This window comes from Phlebotomus papatasi, chromosome 1, assembly GCF_024763615.1.
Source record: "Phlebotomus papatasi isolate M1 chromosome 1, Ppap_2.1, whole genome shotgun sequence".
NCBI lineage: Eukaryota > Metazoa > Arthropoda > Insecta > Diptera > Psychodidae > Phlebotomus > Phlebotomus papatasi.
Window position 1 is genome coordinate 44,751,700 of NC_077222.1, and position 23,282 is coordinate 44,774,981.

General features: G+C 33.1%; 8 protein-coding genes across 9 annotated transcripts in view; 4 read left to right on the plus strand and 4 right to left on the minus strand.

Annotated features, from left to right (window-relative positions):
• Positions 1-4,022, minus strand: part of LOC129798439 (RNA/RNP complex-1-interacting phosphatase) — a 16,298-nt gene extending 12,276 nt beyond the window's left edge. For both annotated transcript variants that reach the window (XM_055841584.1, XM_055841583.1), the window contains exons 1-2: positions 3,809-4,022; positions 3,282-3,357 (exon numbers count right to left, since the gene is read on the minus strand). In XM_055841584.1, coding sequence (XP_055697559.1) covers positions 3,282-3,357; positions 3,809-3,837 — 105 coding nt within the window. In that variant the 5' untranslated portion in view covers positions 3,838-4,022. The remainder of the gene's footprint in view (positions 1-3,281; positions 3,358-3,808) is intronic.
• Positions 4,023-4,028: 6 nt separating this feature from the next.
• LOC129798438 (zinc finger protein ZFP2-like) lies at positions 4,029-6,753 on the plus strand. The gene is made up of 7 exons (XM_055841582.1): positions 4,029-4,415; positions 4,514-5,015; positions 5,079-5,113; positions 5,184-5,367; positions 5,436-5,604; positions 5,663-6,216; positions 6,285-6,753. Exons 1-7 carry the CDS (start codon positions 4,071-4,073, stop codon positions 6,692-6,694), a joined length of 2,199 nt encoding a protein of 732 aa, XP_055697557.1. The 5' UTR covers positions 4,029-4,070; the 3' UTR covers positions 6,695-6,753.
• Positions 6,754-11,274: 4,521 nt separating this feature from the next.
• Positions 11,275-12,243, minus strand: LOC129798440 (NADH-ubiquinone oxidoreductase subunit 8). The gene is made up of 2 exons (XM_055841586.1): positions 12,066-12,243; positions 11,275-11,952 (listed from the first exon to the last, which is right to left on the minus strand). The coding sequence occupies exons 1-2, from the start codon at positions 12,100-12,102 to the stop codon at positions 11,339-11,341; spliced, it is 651 nt and encodes a 216-aa protein (XP_055697561.1). The 5' UTR covers positions 12,103-12,243; the 3' UTR covers positions 11,275-11,338.
• Positions 12,244-13,846: 1,603 nt separating this feature from the next.
• LOC129798442 (metallophosphoesterase 1 homolog) lies at positions 13,847-21,638 on the plus strand. The gene is made up of 5 exons (XM_055841589.1): positions 13,847-14,034; positions 14,101-14,210; positions 14,272-14,371; positions 14,435-14,597; positions 20,853-21,638. The coding sequence occupies exons 1-5, from the start codon at positions 14,009-14,011 to the stop codon at positions 21,534-21,536; spliced, it is 1,083 nt and encodes a 360-aa protein (XP_055697564.1). The 5' UTR covers positions 13,847-14,008; the 3' UTR covers positions 21,537-21,638.
• LOC129798443 (phosphomannomutase) lies at positions 14,618-15,639 on the plus strand. Its single transcript, XM_055841590.1, has one exon. The coding sequence runs from the start codon at positions 14,684-14,686 to the stop codon at positions 15,539-15,541; it is 858 nt and encodes a 285-aa protein (XP_055697565.1). The 5' UTR covers positions 14,618-14,683; the 3' UTR covers positions 15,542-15,639.
• Positions 21,429-22,142, minus strand: LOC129798450 (uncharacterized). Its single transcript, XM_055841600.1, has 3 exons — positions 21,938-22,142; positions 21,690-21,869; positions 21,429-21,624 (listed from the first exon to the last, which is right to left on the minus strand). Exons 1-3 carry the CDS (start codon positions 21,970-21,972, stop codon positions 21,567-21,569), a joined length of 273 nt encoding a protein of 90 aa, XP_055697575.1. The 5' UTR covers positions 21,973-22,142; the 3' UTR covers positions 21,429-21,566.
• LOC129798448 (proteasome maturation protein) lies at positions 22,094-22,666 on the plus strand. Its single transcript, XM_055841597.1, has 2 exons — positions 22,094-22,160; positions 22,220-22,666. The coding sequence occupies exon 2, from the start codon at positions 22,222-22,224 to the stop codon at positions 22,621-22,623; it is 402 nt and encodes a 133-aa protein (XP_055697572.1). The 5' UTR covers positions 22,094-22,160; positions 22,220-22,221; the 3' UTR covers positions 22,624-22,666.
• LOC129798447 (39S ribosomal protein L20, mitochondrial) lies at positions 22,614-23,261 on the minus strand. The gene is made up of 2 exons (XM_055841596.1): positions 23,092-23,261; positions 22,614-23,030 (listed from the first exon to the last, which is right to left on the minus strand). Exons 1-2 carry the CDS (start codon positions 23,176-23,178, stop codon positions 22,671-22,673), a joined length of 447 nt encoding a protein of 148 aa, XP_055697571.1. The 5' UTR covers positions 23,179-23,261; the 3' UTR covers positions 22,614-22,670.
• Between the last annotated feature and the right edge of the window lie 21 nt (positions 23,262-23,282).

Here is a 23,282-nt window from a genome sequence, read left to right on the forward strand (position 1 = left end):
AAAAATCGTCTTTTAAATCAGGTATTTTCGTTATTAATAAATAAGCGAATTCACTAATTTTTACGAACATTTCTTTATGACCATGAACAATTGGGTCCCGGCTAAAATCCTGAAAGACAAAATTTCAAAAGCCAAAATTCCGAACGTTAAAATCCCGAATTCTTAAAACTGTCATAGCTAGTCCCACGATTGCACCCGCGTTTGCTGGAGGTAAAGGAAAATTTTCTGTGTCTTTGGAAATTATTCTACACATTATCCTCCACATAATTTCATCCCATTCAGAATTTTGAACATTCGGGATTTTGGCTGCCTCCGGAGCTATTATATAAGTTACCAATAAAGATAAAATACAAATATTCCTCTGGACAAACCCAAAAAATGTTTGAAAATGAGAGAAAACGTTTTTTTTTTTTTTAATTTTGGTGTTTGTGTAATGGTTATTATAAAGAATTTAAATTCAATCAGCGGTAAACACGTGTTTAATAGCGTTACCGCCCCTATTCTGCACCTTTTTAATAGAATTTGTGTTTTAACAATATCATCTATTAATTTGTAAGGAGTTAGTTTTAATAAAAGAAGTTTTACATATTTTCATAATGCATTTTGATTAAAATTCAAAATTGAGCAAACCATTAGAAATAAGTTACACCCCAAAATAAAAAGAAAGTTCTACAGAAGTGATACTATTTTTTTTTTTGAATAATAAGAAACACGGATTTGACCTAGATCCTTCTCCTCCTTTATTACTCGGACATTTTTTGTGATTCTATTTTAATGTCCGTTACTATTGTATAAATCGAAATTAATAGACTATTACTTCTATTTAAAGTTCGATATTCATCAATAAATTGAGCCATATATAATAGAAGCAAAGAAACGGCGTTATTACACTTGCACATTAAAATTTTAATGTGATTCACATTAATTGTCGCTGTCCAAATATGTTATTTGTGTCTTTGAGTCACTTAATATTTTGGGTTTTTCTAATTATTGATAAAGAAGTGGACTTGGCCTGCAAAAATAAGTTTAATTTACCTAAAACATAAATATTTTTCATATTAGAAAATTAATTTTTCGCATTAATTTTTCGCATTAATGCTATAAATCAATTTATATCAAATTTTGCGGGCCAAGTCTACCTTTTTATCAACAAATAGATCAAATTTTGAATATAAAATGATTCAAACACACAAATTACACATTTGGACTCTCACCAGTGACAATTAATGTGAATCATATTAAAATTTTAATGTGCAAGTGTGATAACACAGTTAAGTCAATTTAATTTAAGTATAACTAATTAATGAATTGTCTAAAAGAGTTTTTGTGATGATAGATAAGAGCTTAAGATGTTATGAACTTGATCTAGAAATAGAATTTAACGAAAAAATTTCAACTCTATCCCTTCTAATTTTCACAATCATCACAATCGACAAGGAATAGTAAGATGGGAAGAAGAAAGAGCCACGAGTGGGATGAAAAGAATGTGATGAATTCAATAGTTTTTACCCATCGAAATATTCTCTCCCAGTGAGTTTGTTGTGTTTGAGAGAAAGAACTACAGCCATTGGAGACATTTAATGGGCAAAATAAATATTTGTAAGATATTTCCGTTAATAGCTAGCACCTAACTGTAATTTCTGCGTTTTTTAAATTTCGCTTCTAAGCATACGTTCCGTCTGAAAAACACAAGGCATTACTCTAAAAATCCAATGATGACAGCGATAATGGGCCTCTTGCATTTCAATCAGCTGGATACCTTTGAGAAATCATCACGACGATGTGGTCCATTGAATCTCATAATTTCTGTACATTTTTGTTCACGATCATTTGGAAAGTTTTAATTTCTTTAATGAGAAAGAAAAAACTTAAAAATCATAATTTGAATTGACAAATAAAAGAGTTTAATAGTTATCATATTATTTGTGTTTGTTGAAGTAATACACTATTGTTATTAAAGAATTGTATTTATCATTTTACATTTTTGTCTCTGAAGACATAAAAAGCCTGTGTCAGTTCGCATCCATCCCTTTTGAAAACTGCCCATTAATGCTGAGGCACGTCTCAATAGAGTGTTTGTTATTTCTATGCGTACATAATGAAGATATAACAATTGAACTGTGGAAATAAACATAATTTTTACTCTACGACTTTTACTGCAATTCCTCACTATCTTAATGCAATAACTCGCAAAATTGTATGAAGATTCCACAAGAGATGATGAAGCACATCTTCAACTCAAATTTTATCTCTTGAAAACGACATTAGTAAATTGATCTAAAAAGAATCTTGCACATTATAAAAAATATTATTTTTTTATAGTTAATTAATAATTATACTATAATTTAATTTCATGGATTTTTTTAGAATTTACTCAATTCTCTTACAGCCTTTATTCCTTTATCTAAATATAATTTACCCTTCAAAATAAACTAGGCTGATATTTTTTATTTGCACAGAGACCAATTATAGTTATACGGGGACAACAAAAGGATAAAATTTCACTATCCTCACAAATTAGTAAATTTTCTTTATCTTAGTTTTAGCTCAGTTGTACAAAATTATACTGTCCTGCTGAGAAAGTTTGGTCACTCAATCACATTATGAATTCTGGGCTGACTCAATTTCTAACAATTTGGGCTAGCTAAGGACATTTCAAGGGAATCAGACAAACCGACTAGACTTTATTGGATCATTATAATCTACTGATTAATTAAGATCATAGAAATTGATATAGCAGAAATGATTTCGAGTGGTGCGCATTTACAAGACAACCAAGAAAATATCATGCATTCCATCTTATTTAACTGATATTGTTCATCTCGAGAGTGAGGCATTTATGCCATTTTGTTGCTGTTGTCTGAAGAACCATATCATGGGAGATACAGTTCTCGGAAATTGACGCAAAAGATAAAAACTTAATTCCATCTTATGTTATTATTCGGAAGAGAATACAAATTTTGTGTTTTTCCCAAGAGAGCGCCTACCTCACCCACAGCCATATAGAGCAATGTGTGGACAATTTATTCCTCCACTTACGACATCAATTTAGATAAGGCTTTAACAGAATTTATGTTTACAAGGTTCAGTGTCAGTAATTAATTCTTGTAACAATCACATGTTACTCTTGGGGATTATAAAGTTCTTATATTGTGAAAATTAAGGGAGTTCCCCGTTCAGTTTCTTCAATTTTATTTCTGGAATTTAAGGTAGGTACTCTACTTTTCACATGTCGCTTCTCTTCCAAATAATTGTCTGTTTCTAATATGTATACTACTCACTTCCATCAGAGGTGTTTTGAAAGCTATCAACGGTGATCCTTCAATTGGACGACCCACGTTAGAATAATTCAACCACCTGAAGAAGAAAGAAAAAAATCAAACTCTATATAACATTTCTTTTTCATTGCTTTATTTTCTTATGTAAAAGAAGAGTGCGGTTGGTGAACTCTTCACAATATTTTCATTTGAAATGCTTAAAATAAACAATGGATTAAAATAAACAGATTTCAATTTCTAAAAAGCATCAACACAAAAGATCAGTACATTTTTCCAATTTGAAATGAATTGGCCGAATTGGCTCAAAGCGCTCATACATAGAGGATTAAAATATTGTGTAAAATGTACAACTCAAATCCGTTAATTTTAAAATTTGTATATTTATTTTGAGACACGTGAAACCAATGTATTTTTTACGCCAATATGCCGTAATAATTTCTCAATGTATGATACTTTGATTAAATTCCTGTAAGAGGCGCAGCAGGGCATAAATTTAAGCAACCACCACGAGGAATTGAGCATTTGTTTACCTGTCTGGTATTGATGTTTTATGAGACATATCCTCTATTATAATGTTCAATTCTTTAAATATGCTATTTGTCACTATAACTGTACTCTTTATATGCACAAACTTGCAATTTTTTTTTCTCAATAACTAATAAGAAATGTCCTAAAGCTAAAGAATTCGCGTGCACCCGCACTAAAAAATCACAAAATGATCTGACAATGATTTGACAGCAAAGTTGCTCAGTTCATGACGTCATAGATCGTGTGTAAAGTTATAGAATTGCGATGGATTTCGTAAACAATTACAACAATTTCATTCGTATTGTCCCGAACAGTAGTGGAATTATCTCAAAAAAGGCATCGTTGATTGAAGAAATAGATCAACAATCAGTTCCAATTGAAAGCAATGTGATACAAAGTGGACAATCTGTTTTAAAAGGAAATGAAGGGGTTGTTGAAATTGATTCACCAAATGTACCAGATTTACAGGATACTGAAGAAATTATATCTAAACTACATACAATTTGTCGATGTTGTCTCATAGAAGACGACAAATTGCAAGATATTTTCGTTGTGGAAGAAAACGGAGAAAATTTAGTAGAAATGCTTATGAATTTCGCAAACATTCATGTAAGATGTTGCCTTTGTTTTCCTTATGCTCAGATTCCCAGTGGACAATGGATGCCTTTCTAAATATATTACACGTATGCATATTGATCAATTTTCAGATACGCATTGGAGATATTCTACCGCCACTTATTTGTTTAAATTGTTCAATGCAAATTGGTCGAATATTTGAATTTAAAAATCAAATAGAAATGGCTGAAGTAACATTGCGTCATTTTGTTAGCATTACTTCTGCTGAAGAATCTGTAAAAATATCATCAATACCCACCGATAAAAGTAATTCAAATATGAATTTGTCTGAACAGTCAGAACTGTTTCCAGAGGTGGAATCCCAAATAAGCGAAGAATCAAACTGTAGTGTTGACTGTAAAATTGACCCAGAAAATACCGTTCTGAGATGTCCTATAGATATGCCAGTCTGTCAGGAAGTGGAAGTTATTCAAATTTCCAGAAAACACCAGAATGAAAAAGATCTGAGTAAGAAAGACGAAAATTCAGAAAAAGAAGTTACAGTAACGGAAACAGTTTCTAAAACTCAACCTAAATATAAAGAACATTACACAGAAAATAAGGCTGAAGAGATTAGAGTCGAATCAAAAAAAAGTAAGATACATCATACTTAGTATTTTATTCAAAAAATTACATAACAGCACTTTATCTTTCCAGGTAGTCGACAATGTAAGATAAAGTTAAAAGATCAGGTAGTCTTATGATGCTTAATATAAAATGCCAAGATATATTTAGCTTTTTTTTTTAATAATATCATTTTAGATTAAAAAAGAAGATGACTGTTCTAATGCTAAAAAGGTAGATGAAGATGTAAGTGAAGATTTAGCTTTCAAGTGCCTTGAATGCAAAGAATCATTCCGAGTAGAAAGTGACCTGCAAATTCATTATTCCCTCCATGCTAAAAATGGCAAGAAAGAGTGTTCAGCCTGCAAAAAGGAAGTACCCAGTAAGTGAAATCTCTTATTCTATATCCAATAATTCACTTCAAAATCCTAAAGTCTAATTTTGATAAAGCTCTTGCTCAGCTGAAAAGGCACATAAAAACTCATTTTACGGATAAACCAAACAAATGTAAAATTTGTAATAAGGGCTTTCCAGAAATGGGAAGCTTAACTCGACATTTTCGGACTCATAGTGGAGAACAACGAGTCAAAAAGCATTTATGCACGGTTTGCGGCAAAGGGTAAGGGATATTTTAACTTTACTTCAAATTGAAAAAAAAATATAGTCTTATTTTGTAGGTATTACGACGCCCACTCATTGTCTGTTCACATGCGAAAACACACCGGAGAACGTCCATGTATTTGCAATACCTGTGGGAAAACCTTTATTGATTCCCGCCTTTTGAATTCCCACATGAAAACGCATAGTAAAGTAAAACCGTATAAGTGCGGCGTGTGCCAACGACAATTCACCCACCAAAGCACTTTAACTAGCCACAGAAGGATTCACACGGGTGAGAAGCCCTATGTCTGCCGGACGTGTGGAAAATCATTTGTGCAATCTTCCAACTTGTCCCTCCATATGAGGACACACAGTGGTGTAAAACCATATAAATGTGAGACTTGTGGACGAGCTTTTGCTAGTTCATCCACCCTTATAACGCACAATCGTACACATACGGGTATTAAACCGTATAAATGTGGGATGTGTGGCAAAGCTTTTGCTAGACTTGATCTAACAGCGCACATTCGTACGCATACCGGTGAAAAACCATTCCAATGTACTCATGCTAATTGCCAGAAAAGATTCACAACCAAGGGTCAACTAAATCAACATATGCGAGTTCACAGAGGTACTCTAGTAGTACAATATTCTTTCTTAACAAAAACGTTGTTAAAAAAAAATCTAATTCACTTTCAGAAGAGAAACCACTGTTTTGTCCAATTTGCCAAAAGCGCTGCTACTCTTCAGGGAATCTCAAAACACATTTGAAAATACATGAAAATCCCCAAAATTCCAACCAAAACATCCCTGAAAATGTTGTTAGACAAACTAAAGAAGAAGCAGTAGTATACACCAAGGCTGAATTAAATCCCCTGGTTGTTCATCAAATTCACATAGACAGGGAAGAAAATTCAAATAATGTTCAGGAAGTCAGCATTGAAAATTTTAGCATTCAAGATATTGTGGACGAAGAAAATCAGTTGTCTAGTGAAATTGGCGGAGGATCAAACACAGCAAAATATATTGTCAGCAATGTTATTCAAGTACCAATCTTTATAACTGCAACTGAATGCAGTAGTGTGAAAAATATCAATGGAATTATTTAATTTTTTTTTGTACTTTGAAAAATTCACCGGAAAAAATAAAATGTCCTAATTCAAAACCATTTTCAGACGCTTTAACTTTGCCACAAGATTCAACACATTAAGTTCATAGTTTTTCTGAAGAGAATTACATAAATTTGCTCCTTGACTGTTCTAGAATGTTACTGTTTAGAGAAAATTCCTGAGATATAATTTGAAAGCTTCTGAAATACAAGAAAAATACGTGAGTGAAATACGCTTCTATTGGAAACAAACTTATCCAAATGGAGACAAGGGAAAGTGTTTCCAATTGGAGACAAACAGTGTAAGTGAAACCGCGACGAAAGGCTTCCAAAACCTTGTTGAGTTGCTCTTGAGTGCAGGATTTATTCTTATTCCTGGTCGTTTCTAATTTCTCGTCTAAAACAAAAAGAAAATCTCTCTAAAAAAAATCATATTTCCGGGGTTTCCTATTGAAGCATTTGCAGTCATTTCAGGAAAAAACCCATTTTGTTCACAAAATAGATATACATTTAAAAACTTCACGTACCGTTAACAATAAAGATTAGCACTTAATTCACCTAAAAGTAGCCAGAAATATGACATAAATGTTAAACGAAACAAATAAACAACAGTCACATTATTGTGATTTTCATTAGAAGTGGTCGATCTATGAAAAATTCAATGGTGAAAAGGTACACATTAAATTTTTCTGAGAAATTAACAAATTAAAATTTGTGAATATGAATGAATTTTCGCTTTATTTGGAGCAAAATTAATACTACATAATGAAACTGGTATAGAAAATATATAAATATAAGAATTGAGTACTGTATTTATCATGAAAACAATGACATTTCCATTTGGAGTAGCAAAAAATTTCAATTTCCGTGTAAACAGACGGAATTTCCACGGGAATTCCCACGAGCAAATGGTAAATTTGCTATACAAGCGCCCTCTGCAAAAGTGCACGAAACTGCCCGAATGTCTTGAAATATTTTGAATTTCAAATGAAAATTTTCCGTTGGAGGGTGAAATATTCAATTTTCTAAAATGGAAAAAAGCTATCTCGCTCGAGATAGCTTTTTGCTTCCGGAGAATTCTGAAAATTTAATTTGGAGTGTTTTTAAGCAAATAATATATGAAAAAACATGTAAAATCTCCTGTAGTGATCAAAACATTGATTTTAAAAGTAAATTTGAAATCGAATAATAATACTATAATAATTTTGAAAGGATTAGTGTTTCTGGATTAAATTAAATATTCATCAATAACATTTCAGAAGAGGTTTAAATGATTGGAAAGGCAGATTCAAAATTTATCTTTTTCAATAAATCCCATTATTAAAAAATGTAAAGAATATAATAATGTAGATAAGGAAATACAAAGAATAGTAAGAACTATCGAAGTTCACTGATGAAAATTATAGCCAGAAACCATATAAACTGCCTTTTCGGATATAAAATATTACTTCAATATTTTTTATTGTTTACTTTTTTTTGGAAATAAAATTTTAAAATATTTTACAGTCTTCTTGTTTTTTAAAACAATTTGTATTCAATTATTATACAATTAACTAATTTTTGTAAACATCTCTGTTCCGAATGAATTGACTGGTTGGTCACCCAGGGACACTTTATACATTTTCTTCTAACACTTTATAAAATTTTAAATTATCAGCACTACAATTAAACGAAAATTAATCAATAGGTCCTATCAGCAAAGATATCCAAAGCCTGTCGTTGATTTATCCACTTTAATTGGGGGTTTTTGACAAGATATTTACGCTATAACAACATTTCTAATCATTTCTCGAGAAATTTTAAAAGATTTTCCATGAAATGTATTAATAGATAATATTACTAATATCCTTGTGGTATAATAAAGCCACTTTAATAAAATAAAGTGCGTAAAATATCTTCTAAATACACATTCCGTTATTTATATTCGGAAAAAACAAAATTTGAAATTCAAATCTTCGGAGCATTTTTGTGTTGCGCTTGAAGTCCACCAGAGGCGCATAGAGCAAATGGTAAAAATTTGACAGTTCAATATGGGAATTTCCATCCGGAATTCCCATCCGGAATGGAAAATCTCATGGGAATTCCCGTGGGAATTCCGTCTGTTTACACGGTTTAAAGCAGATTTTGAATTACCTTAATTTACCCTATTTCAATAAATTATGGAGAAGTTGTTTTTGTTTCAGCTGATTTTGATCATTTTAACGATTATGCTGACTTTTTGAAAGAAACTTGAGTTTGATAGATCTTAGAGGAAACTTTTTCTAATTATAAAAATACCGTTTTTGAAAAATCAATTATGCATTATGTAATAGGATTATGCGAACATTGTAATGCATTTTTGGCTACTCGGGAGCCTATTTTTCAAATCATTTTTGAAAAGCCGCTAAATGTATAAAATGTTTTTAAAGCGATAAATTTTAAATGCGCATTTCTTATGAAGAGTTAGCGATGAAAACAGCTGTTAGGATAACAGGATCAGACTTATAAATATTTCAGGGAATATAGAAACGTATTCCAACTTTCATTAACCGTGTAAACAGACGGAATTTCCACGGGAATTCCCACGAGCAAATGGTAAATTTGCTATACAAGCGCCCTCTGCAAAAGTGCACGAAACTGCCCGAATGTCTTGAAATATTTTGAATTTCAAATGGAAATTTTCCGTTGGAGGGTGAAATATTCAATTTTCTAAAATGGAAAAAAGCTATCTCGCTCGAGATAGCTTTTTGCTTCCGGAGAATTCCGAAAATTTAATTTGGAGTGTTTTTAAGCAAATAATATATGAAAAAACATGTAAAATCTCCTGTAGTGATCAAAACATTGATTTTAAAAGCAAATTTGAAATCGAATAATAATACTATAATAATTTTGAAAGGATTAGTATTTCTGGATTAAATTAAATATTCATCAATAACATTTCAGAAGAGGTTTAAATGATTGGAAAGGCAGATTCAAAATTTATCTTTTTCAATAAATCCCATTATTAAAAAATGTAAAGAATATAATAATGTAGATAAGAAAATACAAAGAATAGTAAGAACTATCGAAGTTCACTGATGAAAATTATAGCCAGAAACCATATAAACTGCCTTTTCGGATATAAAATATTACTTCAATATTTTTTATTGTTTACTTTTTTTTGGAAATAAAATTTTAAAATATTTTACAGTCATCTTGTTTTTTAAAACAATTTGTATTCAATTATTATACAATTAACTAATTTTTGTAAACATCTCTGTTCCGAATGAATTGACTGCTTGGTCACCCAGGGATATTTTATACATTTTCTTCCAACACTTTATAAAAATTTTAAATTATCAGCACTACAATTAAACGAAAATTAATCAATAGGTCCTATCAGCAAAGATATCCAAAGCCTGTCGTTGATTTATCCACTTTAATTGGGGGTTTTTGACAAGATATTTACGCTATAACAACGTTTCTAATCATTTCTCGAGAAATTTTAAAAGATTTTCCATGAAATGTATTAATAGATAATATTACTAATATCATTGTGGTATAATAAAGCCACTTTAATAAAATAAAGTACTTAAAATATCTTCTAAATACACATTCCGTTATTTATATTCGGAAAAACACAATTTGAAATTCAAATCTTCGGAGCATTTTTGTGTTGCGCTTGAAGTCCACCAGAGGCGCATAGAGCAGATGGTAAAAATTTGACAGTTCAATATGGGAATTTCCATCCGGAATTCCCATCCGGAATGGAAAATCTCATGGGAATTCCCGTGGGAATTCCGTCTGTTTACACGGTAAAAAATACTTTGCTGAATGTACATTTGAAGGGGGTACTAGAAAAATCCACTGAAGTTTTCTGCACCGCCCGTCAAATCATTGCTCTACCTGCCGATTTTACTCGGAGGTTTTTTTGAATTTTAACGGTATATTCTAGTACATTCAGAGAAAATCTGCAGATTCTCGGCAGAATTTCTCCCTAGAAAATCTGCATAACCTCCATTACTTCACAAAAATATTGTTGATTTATGAAGAAACTGTAGAAGTTATAAAGAAAATTGTATGCTCTGCTTAACAAGCATTACCGAGTACACATTTTAGATAAGTAAAAAAACTGCGAGCAAAAACTAATTTCTTAAAAATCGCCAATCGAATGATACAAAAACACGACATTTTGGTCGACACTGTGTTTAAAGTTTTCACTTCACTTTTCTCTACTTGTAACACGGCGTCGCAGAATTCTTTATTTTATATAAACACCGTGATATCACTAAGAATAACTCTATAGAATTTTGCAAACTTCAGTGAAAAATTTTTCCATCTCTTCTGACACATCTTGTCTGGAAAGTCTGGAATGTAGAAAAAATCTACAGAATATCTACAGAAATTCGTTTAGAGATTCGTCAGAAAATCTGCCGAAATATTCTGACGAATTTTGTCCCAAGCCCAAATAAAATTCGTAAGAATATCTACAGAATTTATCTGCAGATATTCTGTAGAGGTGTAGATTTTCTCTACAGAAATCTTAAAGATATCTGCAGATATTATTTGACGGGCGTTTAATTTTTTTTTGCCCACAAAATCCTCCCCAGAAAAAACTTTAAAAAGGATTCCCTTATTTATTTAAATAACATTCCAAACTACATACCACAAAACATTTGAGTCGGACTTAGCGATACAGATGATCTGCCTGGATATTCACTGCAATCTCCGACTCCCACTTGTCACCGTTCAGCAAGAGCTTTTCTTTATTGTACAGCAACTCCTCATGAGTTTCGGTTGAGAACTCAAAATTGGGTCCTTCCACAATGGCATCCACAGGACAAGCTTCTTGACAAAAACCACAATATATGCACTTTGTCATATCAATATCATATCTGGTGGTTCTTCGACTTCCATCAGCACGTTCCTCGGCTTCAATGGTAATAGCCTGAGCTGGGCAAATAGCCTCGCATAATTTGCACGCAATACAACGTTCCTCTCCACTGGGATAGCGCCTTAGGGCGTGTTCACCGCGGAAACGAGGACTCAGAGGACCTTTTTCGAATGGATAGTTTATAGTAGCGGGTTCCTTGAAAATGTGAGCCAGAGTAACTCCCATTCCACGTGCAAGTTCAGTCCAGAACATAATTGCCGCAGCCCTTTCTGTGATATCACCCCATTCCATACTGGGTGGTTTATCATTCACATACACATAATTTCCTCCTCCTTTACCCGTAGAAGTGGGTGCCGGAACAGATGAACAGTGACGCAGTTGAGCTGTTACACCCAGGAACCGATGGCCTATCAAAAAAAATATCATAATTTATTCAAAAGTATTTATTTTGATCGCACTTTGATGACATAACAATACATAACCTCACAGATACGTTTCGCATAAATTCTAAAAAACTTACCGGTTCTGGCCAAGGAGTATATCTTCATCGCAGCCATTAGTACAATTTCTACCAATTTTTCTCTAAATTTAGGGCAAACACTGGGATTTTCCCCAATAAATCGCAGAAATTGGGCAGCACGAAAAACTTCTTAAAACTGTTTTGGCATTTGACAGACTCAAGCAAATTTTTCCCCAAATTCCGCTAGAGGTCAGTGCATGAAAATTAAAATTGCTCGAATACTTAATCTTAAGTTTTGGAAGATATTGCAATTGGAATAAAATTATTGCTACAGTGCTGTCTCTCTATATGCACACTCTCTATATGCACAGCTTTTGTGTCGGTTGCATTCAAAATCAATTTGTTTACATTTTGACAAAGTAATAAAGAAAATTATTTTCTTCGTAACTAATTTTTCTTGCTTTTAATTTTCTTAATTTTATTTTTTCTGTTTCATATTATATTTAAAATAACACGGGAAATTCTAGAACAATAAAAAAAAATGATAATTTATTAAAAGAAAGAAAAAAACCGTTGGGAATTTCAAAAAAAGTTGTGCATATTCAGAGAGAGAACTGTCAAAAAAAGTACCCAAACTGTGCATATAGCGAGACAGCACTGTAGCAATAATTTTATTCCAATTGCAATGAAAAAAAATAAAAATATACAGTGCTGTCTCGCTATATGCACAGTTTGGGTACTTTTTTTGACAGTTCTCTCTCTGAATATGCACAACTTTTTTTGAAATTCTCAACGGTTTTTTTTCTTTCTTTTAATAAATTATCATTTTTTTATTGTTCTAGAATTTCCCGTGTTATTAGGTGAGATTCCTAACAATCTCACCTACTATAATCCTAACAAAATCTCATGTCCTCCGATTGGCCCCAATTTTAAATATAATGAGACAGAAAAAATAAAATTAAGAAAATTAAAAACAAGAAAAATTAGTTACCAAGAAAATAATTTTCTTTATTACTTTGTCAAAAAATGTAAACAAATTGATTTTGAATACAACCGACACAAAAGCTGTGCATATAGAGAGTGTGCATATAGAGAGACAGCACTGTACAGAAATTGGATAATTTGCACTAATATTAGAAGAATAAAGCAACTGCAGATTATAGTGCTGATAGGACTCTATGAAATACAGTAGACTCTTCGTTATCCGGCTGAGTGGGGGACAAAATGACATTTAGTTTTTTTGAATGATCAACGGTTTTTCTATTTTGTGCAGTATGAATTTATTTTCTGTCTGACAAAGAAACACAGAATTTTCTTCATGGTGTCCTTATGTTTCATTTTTTATCACAATTATGTATTAAAAACTTCGATACAATGTTAATAATACTTTAATTCACTCTGGACAAACATCATGTTTAGTGAAAATAATTTTGAATACATCAACCGCCAGTGTTTGGCAGCTGTCACCCGGATAACGAAGTGCTGGATAACGAAGAGTTGAGTGTAAAGCAATTCTTTTTATATGACTTGTAATGATGGGATGTACATGGAACTTTTCTATACTGTATCGATAAATCTGCATCTGGTAATGAATAAAATATTTTTAAACATTATTGGGCCACATATTTACACCATTCTTATAAGAATGTGACGGTTGATAAAGATTTCCAGCACCCATAAAAATTATTTAAAATTTTTATAATCGACATTCGATACTCTCAAAAAGAAGTTATCATCACCCCTGATTTCAATCATTTAAATAATTTCGGATTTTACATTTAAATTTGAAAAAAGTGGAAAAATACCAAAACTGAAAGTAAAATTGTGAATCATTGTTCTTGTAAGCATTTTGGCTATTACATCTTGAGTTCTTGTTTACTATTTATGGAGCTCAATAAACATTGAGCTCCACGATATTTTTTTCCAAATCCGTCCCGTTTGAAGAGATAAGAAAATTCGATGATGTAGAAAATAGAACAGGTGTAATCAATTTACCCAACGCAATGGCGTTTCGAGGTTTATCCCCTAGGTGAGTCCTCAGAATATTCTTCAAGTCAATTTGCATTGTATATTAATCCTCTATAACTTTCTGCAGATTTGGCAGAAAATTTTTGGGAATCATCGCTTTGGCAATTATCTTCTACAACGAATTCCTTGTCTACAAAATTCAATCATTCTCATGGAAATCCATCCCCTGCCAAAGCGGTACAATAAATAGCCTGGATGAATTAATATGTTATTTCAGTGAAATTCTATCTACTTTTAGGCAATTGCACAAGGATTCTACTTGTGGCTGACCCTCAACTTATTGGCGAGACTTTTGACACGGCTTTTTATAATCCTATTGCAATCTATGACTCTGACCGGTAAGCACGAGAATTGTACGATAAGATAGACCGTGATCCTTATGCAAAAATGTATGTTTGTAGGTACTTAAAAAAGACATTCAGGGAAGTTCTGGATCACACCCGCCCACAAATTATTCCCTTTCTGGGTGATCTCTTTGATGAGGGCAGTGTGGCCACAAATGACGAATACTCAGCCTATTTAAGGCGATTTCACCATATTTTTCACACAGACTCCAGTATTATGGTAAGTTTATTTTTTTTGTCTTGTTGATTGTGTTTATCAAATGATATAAATTGGCTATGAAGCGGGAAAATTTTTATTAAGTTGAGATGTCAATTGGACAACGTACGCTTGTCAATTCATCGCAGTCGCCCAGTAAAATTTTTGTGAACTTGTTTACAAAAAAAACAAAGCCCTCTAAGAATTTCTTGAGTATGAAGAGAGAAGAGATCCTATTTCTGTTTGATGTGGATGGAACATTGACACTCCCACGATCTGTGATAGATCCAAATTTCGAGACATTCCTCTATGAAAGTATCAGGCCAAGAGCAACTATTGGGATTGTTGGTGGAGCAGATTTGGACAAGATGTTTGAGCAACTGAATGGCCAAAAGATTCTGCAAGAATTTGATTATATTTTTCCTGAGAATGGTCTTGTTCAAATCAAAAACGGCATAGAAGTTGGAAAGCAATCGTTAATAAATCATTTGGGAGAGGCTACAATTCAGAGGTTTATTAACTACGTTTTGCGCTATTTGGCTGACTTAGAAGTTCCCATAAAGAGGGGTACATTTCTGGAGTTTCGCAATGGAATGATGAATATCTGCCCTGTTGGACGACAATGCAGTTGGAATGAGAGACAACTTTTTGCAGAGTACGACCGGAAGCATGGCGTGAGGGAGAAAATGATAAGAAATCTTCGCGAAGAATTTGCAGATGTTGACCTAACATATAGCATAGGTGGTCAAATAAGTTTCGACGTATTCCCACGTGGTTGGGACAAAACCTATTGCCTAGATTTTGTCATCAAAGATGGTGCCTACAAAGAAATCCATTTTTTCGGTGACAAAACTGATCCTGGAGGCAATGATCACGAAATATTTACGGATTCTCGTACTATTGGCCATAAAGTTTACTCGCCGGATGATACTAAGCGCATTTTAGAAGAGATCCTTTTACACAACTAAAATCTTTTCTGAACACTCCAATTTGTTAAATATTTGTAATTTTTAAAAAGAGTAAATGAAATATGTTGAAATTAAAATAATTCCTCTTACAAAAAAAAGTCGTTAGCATGGGCGTACCGAGCTAGGGGCAGGGGGGGCAGAAGAAGCGTCAAAGAAGACTAAAACAAATGAGAAGAAAAAAAATATATTTGGTCAGCAAAAAAAAAAGTTTTTTCAGTAAAAAAAAATTCCAAAATTAGCCTTAATTTTTCTATCCATAAAGATCGAAACTCATGAAAATTCTATTACTTTTAAATTTGCAAATTTAGTCACTTCTCAAATTTGATGTTTTACAGCTCATTTGTACAGTGTCAATACAAAAATGACCTTATAAAAACTCAAAAACAATTAAAAGCCCAATGGGGGGGGCAGGATAAGGCTGTTTTTGCCCCCACTGCACTACATTCAAAAATTAAAAAAGTGTAAAAATGGGCAAATATTTCGAAATTATTTTTGCTTTCATTTTATTACATAATTTCAGTTAATATATTTTTCGAAAAGAAGGAAAGTTGTCACGTAATCTTTTTCACAGAATTAAAGGATATTTAAGAATTTTTAACGAAAATCTAAAAAGCCACGGAGAAAGTAAAAATAAGGTTAGAATTTGTTTTATAAAATTCGTCCTTGAGTCCTCTAAAAATCGTTTTTAGTATCAACATTTTACCATAAACTGTTATTGAGAAGAAAGCAAGTTTTTTCTCAATATAATAAAAAAAAATTATTTAATTCAAGCTCCTCTAGGTATATATAAAAAGCATAACATATAAACTATATTTTTGATATTTCTATATAAAAAATTTAAAAATTCGGCCGTTAGGACCTGATTGTCGGAAACATTTATTGAAAACACTTACTTTTCGTGAATACTTAACGATTATTCAGATTAGATTCATCTGACCTCAAAAAAACCAATCATTCCTGTTAGCAGATGAGTTAACTCTTTCGTCTCTTTTGGGACTCTGAGTACCCAAAGCAGCATATGAATATTCAGTGAAAAACAGTGTTTTTTAATTATTCAGAACTGAGAAAAATTCAATTCTTTTGGATGATTACAAACTATAAGGATGTCCAAACGTAAGATATTTTTTGTAGGACCTCAATTAATTCCTGAGCTTAGATATTTTTGATTAAATAATTGTGAAATTGGCTTGCAGTATATGCTGCGGTCCGGAAAGAGTTAAACCCGTTCTTGAACTTATGAGGATTAAAAAAAAAAACTAAATTGGGTTTTTGGAAGATTTAATACAAAATTATGTTTTTCGGCGTATTTTGTACCACGTTTTACCTTGCAAAATGAATTGTTATCAAAGCAACAAAAAATCCATGGTTAAAGTTAGTTTAACTTATTTTATAATAGGAAATAATTTGTTTTTTTGACGTTAGATAAAGAGTTTATTTAATTCGAGCTCTTAGGCATGTAAAAGTACAACGTTTAACCCTTTAAGGACGATTGGGTCACCTGTGTCCCATAGAGAAAATATTTTTTTCCTGACTAAATAAAGTTCTTGCTCTCTAATATTTGTACATAATCGTAAAATAGAAGATTCTAGGAATCTAGGATATTTTTTGGGAATCTCTAACTATTTGCTATATAGTAAATATTTAAGCTCAAAAGCGACGAATTTTCAAATGACCATACTAATAATTTTTATTATTTTTTTATATTTCCATTTTTTTACGCAGAACCCTTTTGAGAAAAGGAAATTTGAAAAAAAGAAATTGAAAATTATCATTCATTGGTATCGTCAGAAAAATTACTGAAATTTTTAGGCTTTTTTGTCCCCATCGTTCATAAAAGCAAAAAAATACACCGAATCAGACTCTGTTGGATTGTTCAAGGCTGGATGTAAAACATTTAATTAATTTTGTTTATTAGTTTCTTTTTTATTATTGATTTTCGATCAGAAAAAAGGGTCTCGTCCTTAAATGGTTAAAATATATATTCTGAAATTTTCTTTTAAAAATTCAGTTGTAGGGTCTGATTTTTGGAATTCGGAGACTTTTTTGAAAAAAAAAATTACATTTAATGGACAAGATTTCTTAAAATAAGTTCATTCGAAATCCAAAAGCCAAATATTTCCTGTTAGCTAATGAGTTAAACCCGTTAACTCTTTCCGGACCACAACATATCCAGCGAATGAATTTCAGTAAAACTCACTTTATTGTAAGTCTTAGTGGTCAAATATGATACTTTTACAGAGAAAGAATTTTCTCCTCCTCTGGGAAATTGGAAAACTCATGGGAACTCTCGTCCCCAAAAGAACACAAAGGATATAAACTTCAATTTTCCCAAAGCCAATATTATCGATTTTGTAAACTATTTGTGCGTGTCAAAGGACTCCTGTACGATGTTGATAACTAAAACAAGGCGAATTATTGACCAGTATCTTGTGGAATTTCCAGGAAGTGCTAAAAAAGACACCCAGCTCCTGCTTGCCAACAGATTCCTCATAATATTTTACACATAACACTTTAAAACACATTTCTTTCAACACGATGTTATTGTAGACACATTAAGCTTTCTCAAAAGCATAAAAGACACTTCCTGGACAATCAGAATTCACCAAAATCAGAGGGCTAATTTTTGAAATTCTCACTCGCACCCGCGAGCTCTTTAGTGGCCGAGAGAAATTGTCTCGCACACCCCGTAAATTCTATAGTACGTGCAACGAGTACTTTATGTTTTAAAGAAGTCGTTACAAAAGGATTTGAATCTGTGGCGTGTGCAAGTCAATTTCTCTCGGCCACTAAAGAGCTCGCGGGTGCGAGTTATGGCCTCTACACACTAGAGAAATTCATGTCCATATTAAAGAGTTTTTCTTTGCTTCAATATGGACATAAATTTTTCTAATGTGTAGAGTCCATTAGACTTTCAAAAATTGGCCCTCAGGAAGAATAGGAAAAACTTCCTTGAAAGCAATCTCCCTCGCTGCCAAATGTCAAAATTATCGGCCATATTGGCAAAAATGTCGCTCCCGCTTGGAATTTTCATACAAGGTTTTTGGTGTCAAAAAGCAAATGGCGGGCATTGGCGAGCAATGGCGGGATAACCTTACATTTGACCTCTAGATTTTTGCGGATGAGAGTACCCATCAAGTTTGAACAAGTTTTTTGAAAATTTAAGAAAAAATAGTTTTTCGAATTTATGTAATCTGTAATTGTTGGCCCCGAGAGGTTTTTCCTTATTCTGGTCTAGAAATATCAAAAAAAAGTCACAATATCTCCAAGGAAGCAGAAAATCGAAAATTCACGATTTTTGACCAAGAATATCTTAGCTCAAGAGTTAATTAGGATCCTGCAAAAAATATCTTATATTTGGACATTCTTATAGTTTGTAATTATCCGGATGAATCGGATTTTTATCGATTCGAGATAGTCTAAAAAAATTGTTGTTTCCATGGGTACCCAGTGTCCCAAAGGAGACGAAAGAGTTAAACCAGTCCTTGATCATCATCATCATTTTAATTTTCAACCGCTTCTCCCTATTGGGTTCACCACGTCCTTGAACGAAGGAATTTTGAAAAAAAAAAATGAAATTTGAACTTTTGGAGGAAGAATAGGATTTTTGAATTTTACACCATAGCTTAATGGCTGAATTTTGAAAATTTTTAAATTAAAATTCAGCAAATAGTTTAAATCTTTTTGTTTTTATGTCTAAGGACTTGAATTAAATAATTTTTAATTATGCTGGAAAAGAAATTTGGAAAAAAATCTGTTTTTTAGTCTTCTTGGACCCTCGTAACCCTGTGTAAATTTTCGTTAAATAAAAATATCAAATAATTCTCTAAAAACTGTTACATTTCTTTTTTTTTCAAAATAAAAATTGTGTAAACGCCAACAAAATTTGAGATTTAGCCCCCCCCCCCCTAAAACCGAAATCCTGGGTACGCCCTTGGTCGTTAGCGTTAAGCTGGCTATACATTAGACATAATTTATTGAAATATTTCTTTTCAATGTGAAATATTGACAAGGATTGCCTCCACATTGCAAAGATTTATTGACGTAAATGCTTCAATATTGAAAAAAAATTGTCCAGTGTGTAGGCAAATATTGAAATATTTGTTTCAAAGTGGAACATTTTATTCAATATTTTATTTCATTATTTTGAATGGCTACAAACTAGGCCAAATTATGTGAATAAAAAATTTCAAAGTCACATTGAAATAAAATTTCAAAAAAATTCTAAATATCAAATTGATTTGATATTTCCTTCAATATTTTTTAATGGTCAGGAATCTTCTTTCTTCAGAACATCACAGAACTGCTGGATTTTCCTTGTTCATGAATGAAAACACATCCAAGATCAAAATCCAAGTCAAGACACATCTCTCCTGCTTCTTCCAGAAAATCCCAGATTCTTGGAATTTGGTTATATATTTTGTTCAATCTCCTCAAGAACCTAACTTGGTCAACACTAATCATCTGCTTCCTCCAGAAAATCTCAGAACTTCTGGGATTTTCTTGACTTTTATGCCCAAAACATTTCAGATACATTCTATGGTCAGAGGATTCCTGGAGCTTCCTCCAGGAAATCCCAGATCTTCTGGGATTTTCTTGTTCATTATGCCCAAAGCACTTCATATAGGTATAATTTTATCATAATAATAATTGGAATCCTACAGAGGGAACGAAGGCTTGTGGTTGTGGCCATCCAGTCCTTTTGCTAGCGATGGTAAACTCTCCTACGGTATGATACGAAGCATGATCCTGAAAGTCTGTGAGAATTCAAGTTATTAATTCTATTTGGCTTTTGTTTCCAATCTGAAGTGCTTTGGGCATAATATACAAGAAAATCCCAGAAGATCTGGGATTCTGGAGGAAGTTCCAGGAATCCTCTGACCACCGACGAACGTATCTGACTGGTTTTTGACATAATATTAAAAAAATCCCAGAAGATCTGGAATTTGCTGGAGGAAGCTGGAGAAATCTTCTGACCAACTTGGTTATTTTTGGGTGTTCTTGACAAAATACGGAAGAAAATCCCAGAAGATCTGTGAATCCCTGACTAGACTGGTGTTTTTAATATTGAAGTTTTAATATTGAAGCTAATTTGTTCAGTGTGTAGGCAATTATTGAAATATTGGTTTCAATATTCGCTTCAATATTGAAGTTTCTTTTCAATGTCAGTTTGAAATGCTATTATTTCAATAATTTGTCTAATGTGTAGACAGCTTTAAACCTAATTATGATTACTCAGAAGAGTTGTAAACTAAAAAAAAAATCTAATTCAAGTTCCAAGATCTAAAATCTAATTTGAACAAATTCTTTCCAGAAAATTTATGTACCTGGTGACAATGACATTGGCGGTGAAAATGGCGAGATTGTGACTCCCACGAAATTAAATCGTTTCAGGAGCACTTTTCACACCAGACACACCTATTCCCGCCACAATTTACATTTCTTCGAGGCCAATCGTATTACACGGGAAATTCCGCAGCCATCAACCCCACCTGAACCCCCATATAGTGCTCAGAAACGATTCGTGGTTAGTCACATGTCGCTACTCTTCTACAACGACGCCTTCCAGGAGCGTGTGCTGCACTATGTGAAACCTCATGTCATTTTTACTGGACATCTGCATAGGTCGCTGTTTATCAGGAAATCCCTCAAATTTACTGAATTTACGAGGGCCCATCCGCTTAATGCCAATGCTGAGCGTCACATTGTAAATTCTTTTGATTTACGGGAAAGCCATGAGACCTTCCTGGAGATTATGGTGCCAACGTGTAGCTATCGTATGGGAGAACGCAATATTGGTTTTGGATATGCTGTTGTTGATGGAGATGATCTCCTCTATACTGTTCTGTGGTCTGTGGATAGATTCTCACAGCTGTTTTTATACCTCATATACCTCCTTATATGTTTTATTCTTCTCACCATGAAGCTAATTTTTACATGTTCAATCTTTGCCACGAAAAAACTGCAGCGGCTCAGAATAACTTATACAAAAGTGTGATTTTACCTCTCTCTTGAACAACGCTATATTTTACTTCTTTTTCCGATAGACTGCTGTGGTGACACCATGTTTTTGAATAAAGCACGTCCTAAAGAACAAAAAGGACTTGTAATCATTTATCTCGTAAATCGTTTTTCATACTGCAAAACTCACATATCACTGTAGTCCAAAATGATTGTGGGGGGCTTGCTATTTGGTTCCAATTTTGAAGCTTGCTCCGACAAGGCTACCAGGATGCCAGAAGACTCTGGAGAAGCGGCTTTGCCTCTGGCTTGGATGCACAATCCCTGCCCGTTTGCTAGCAAACATCCTTCAGTGTTGGGACTGTCCATACTGAAGAAGCAAAAAACGCAATTGTCAGGGATTAAATGTGGTAAACAATGGTTTCTGGAATGTCTTACATCTCTTTGCACAGTGTGTCTAAATTGGAATCCATGGATAACAGTGCTCAATTTACTAAATTTTCACACAAGGATTTTGAGCTCTGCTGAAATTATTTTTGTTTACCTTTTACGCAGTTTTACTAAAACTTGACGTTTTGCAATGGCATGCAAGTAAGTGTCAATAATTTTTGCTAAAACCGCTTGGTCATTCGTACTCTTCACACTAAAATACAACAAAATTGTAAAAAATAATATTCTTTCGTGAAAAATATTCTTCTAACTTCCATAAATTACCCTTAGATATGATGGAGCCTTCTGTGAAAGTGAAGCCTGCGATGTCCGAGTCGTTCGACGTAACCAAAGGGCATCTTGCTCCGTTGGACAAGAATTGTTCCGGACAGATTAGTTTTGTTCATCCTCTGAAGGATTCCGAGGAGAACTACGATGCTCATCATAATTCATTGAATATGAACATCTTGAGAAATCGGGAGGGTCTACATGCGCCCCTTAAAATGTCCATGGAGATCCAGGCCGTGAAGAAAGTTGGTAGATTGCCTTTTCTCCAATCTAGCAATGCTTCACTCGACTCTCTAACTGGAAGGGATCTCTGCATTGATTTTACGGACTTTCTCAGCACTCCAGAATTCAGTGAACATCTTCGTCAGCCACACGCTGTCATGGAAAAATCTTTGGGTATTTTGTAATTTCTATTATAATTCCTACTCAATAAAATGAAGTTTACAATAAGTTTCTACTTAATCATCCCTCTTGTAATAACGCCTGATGGGACATGCTGGTTTTTAACATCTGGTAGTCCTTCAATCTCTGCTTTTTCTCGTGCAATACGCGCAATAGCTTCAAATGTTCGTGGCTCCCATGTTGCTAATTCAGATAGGACCTTCTTGTTCAACAAAATATTGCTTCGTTGCAAGGATTCCATAAATGTATAAAAAGATATTCCATGTTGTTCACATCCGGCAGCTACTCTGGCTGACCACAGGTCACTCATGTCTCTCTTCTTCAGTCTCCGTCCCTTTGTGGCATACTGAAGTGCTCGGTGAACATTTCGAATGGCCAGAGAGTAACAATTTCTCCTTCGCCCCAAGAAATGCTGTCCGGGTAACAAAATTTGAGGTTATAATTGCATGAGAAAATTGAGAATTTGGACTTACAGCTGAAAGTTTAAAAATTTTCCTCTTCCGCCAGAATTCATCTGGACCTCTAGTCCGTATAAAGTTTACAAAGGTCGTAAAAACCATTTCAATTCTCTTATTTTTTGATTTTTACCTCCGTTTTGGTTTTATTTTTATTTACAAAAAACAGCGAATTACGTTCAATTTTAGTACTAAAAACTGAGCAATTT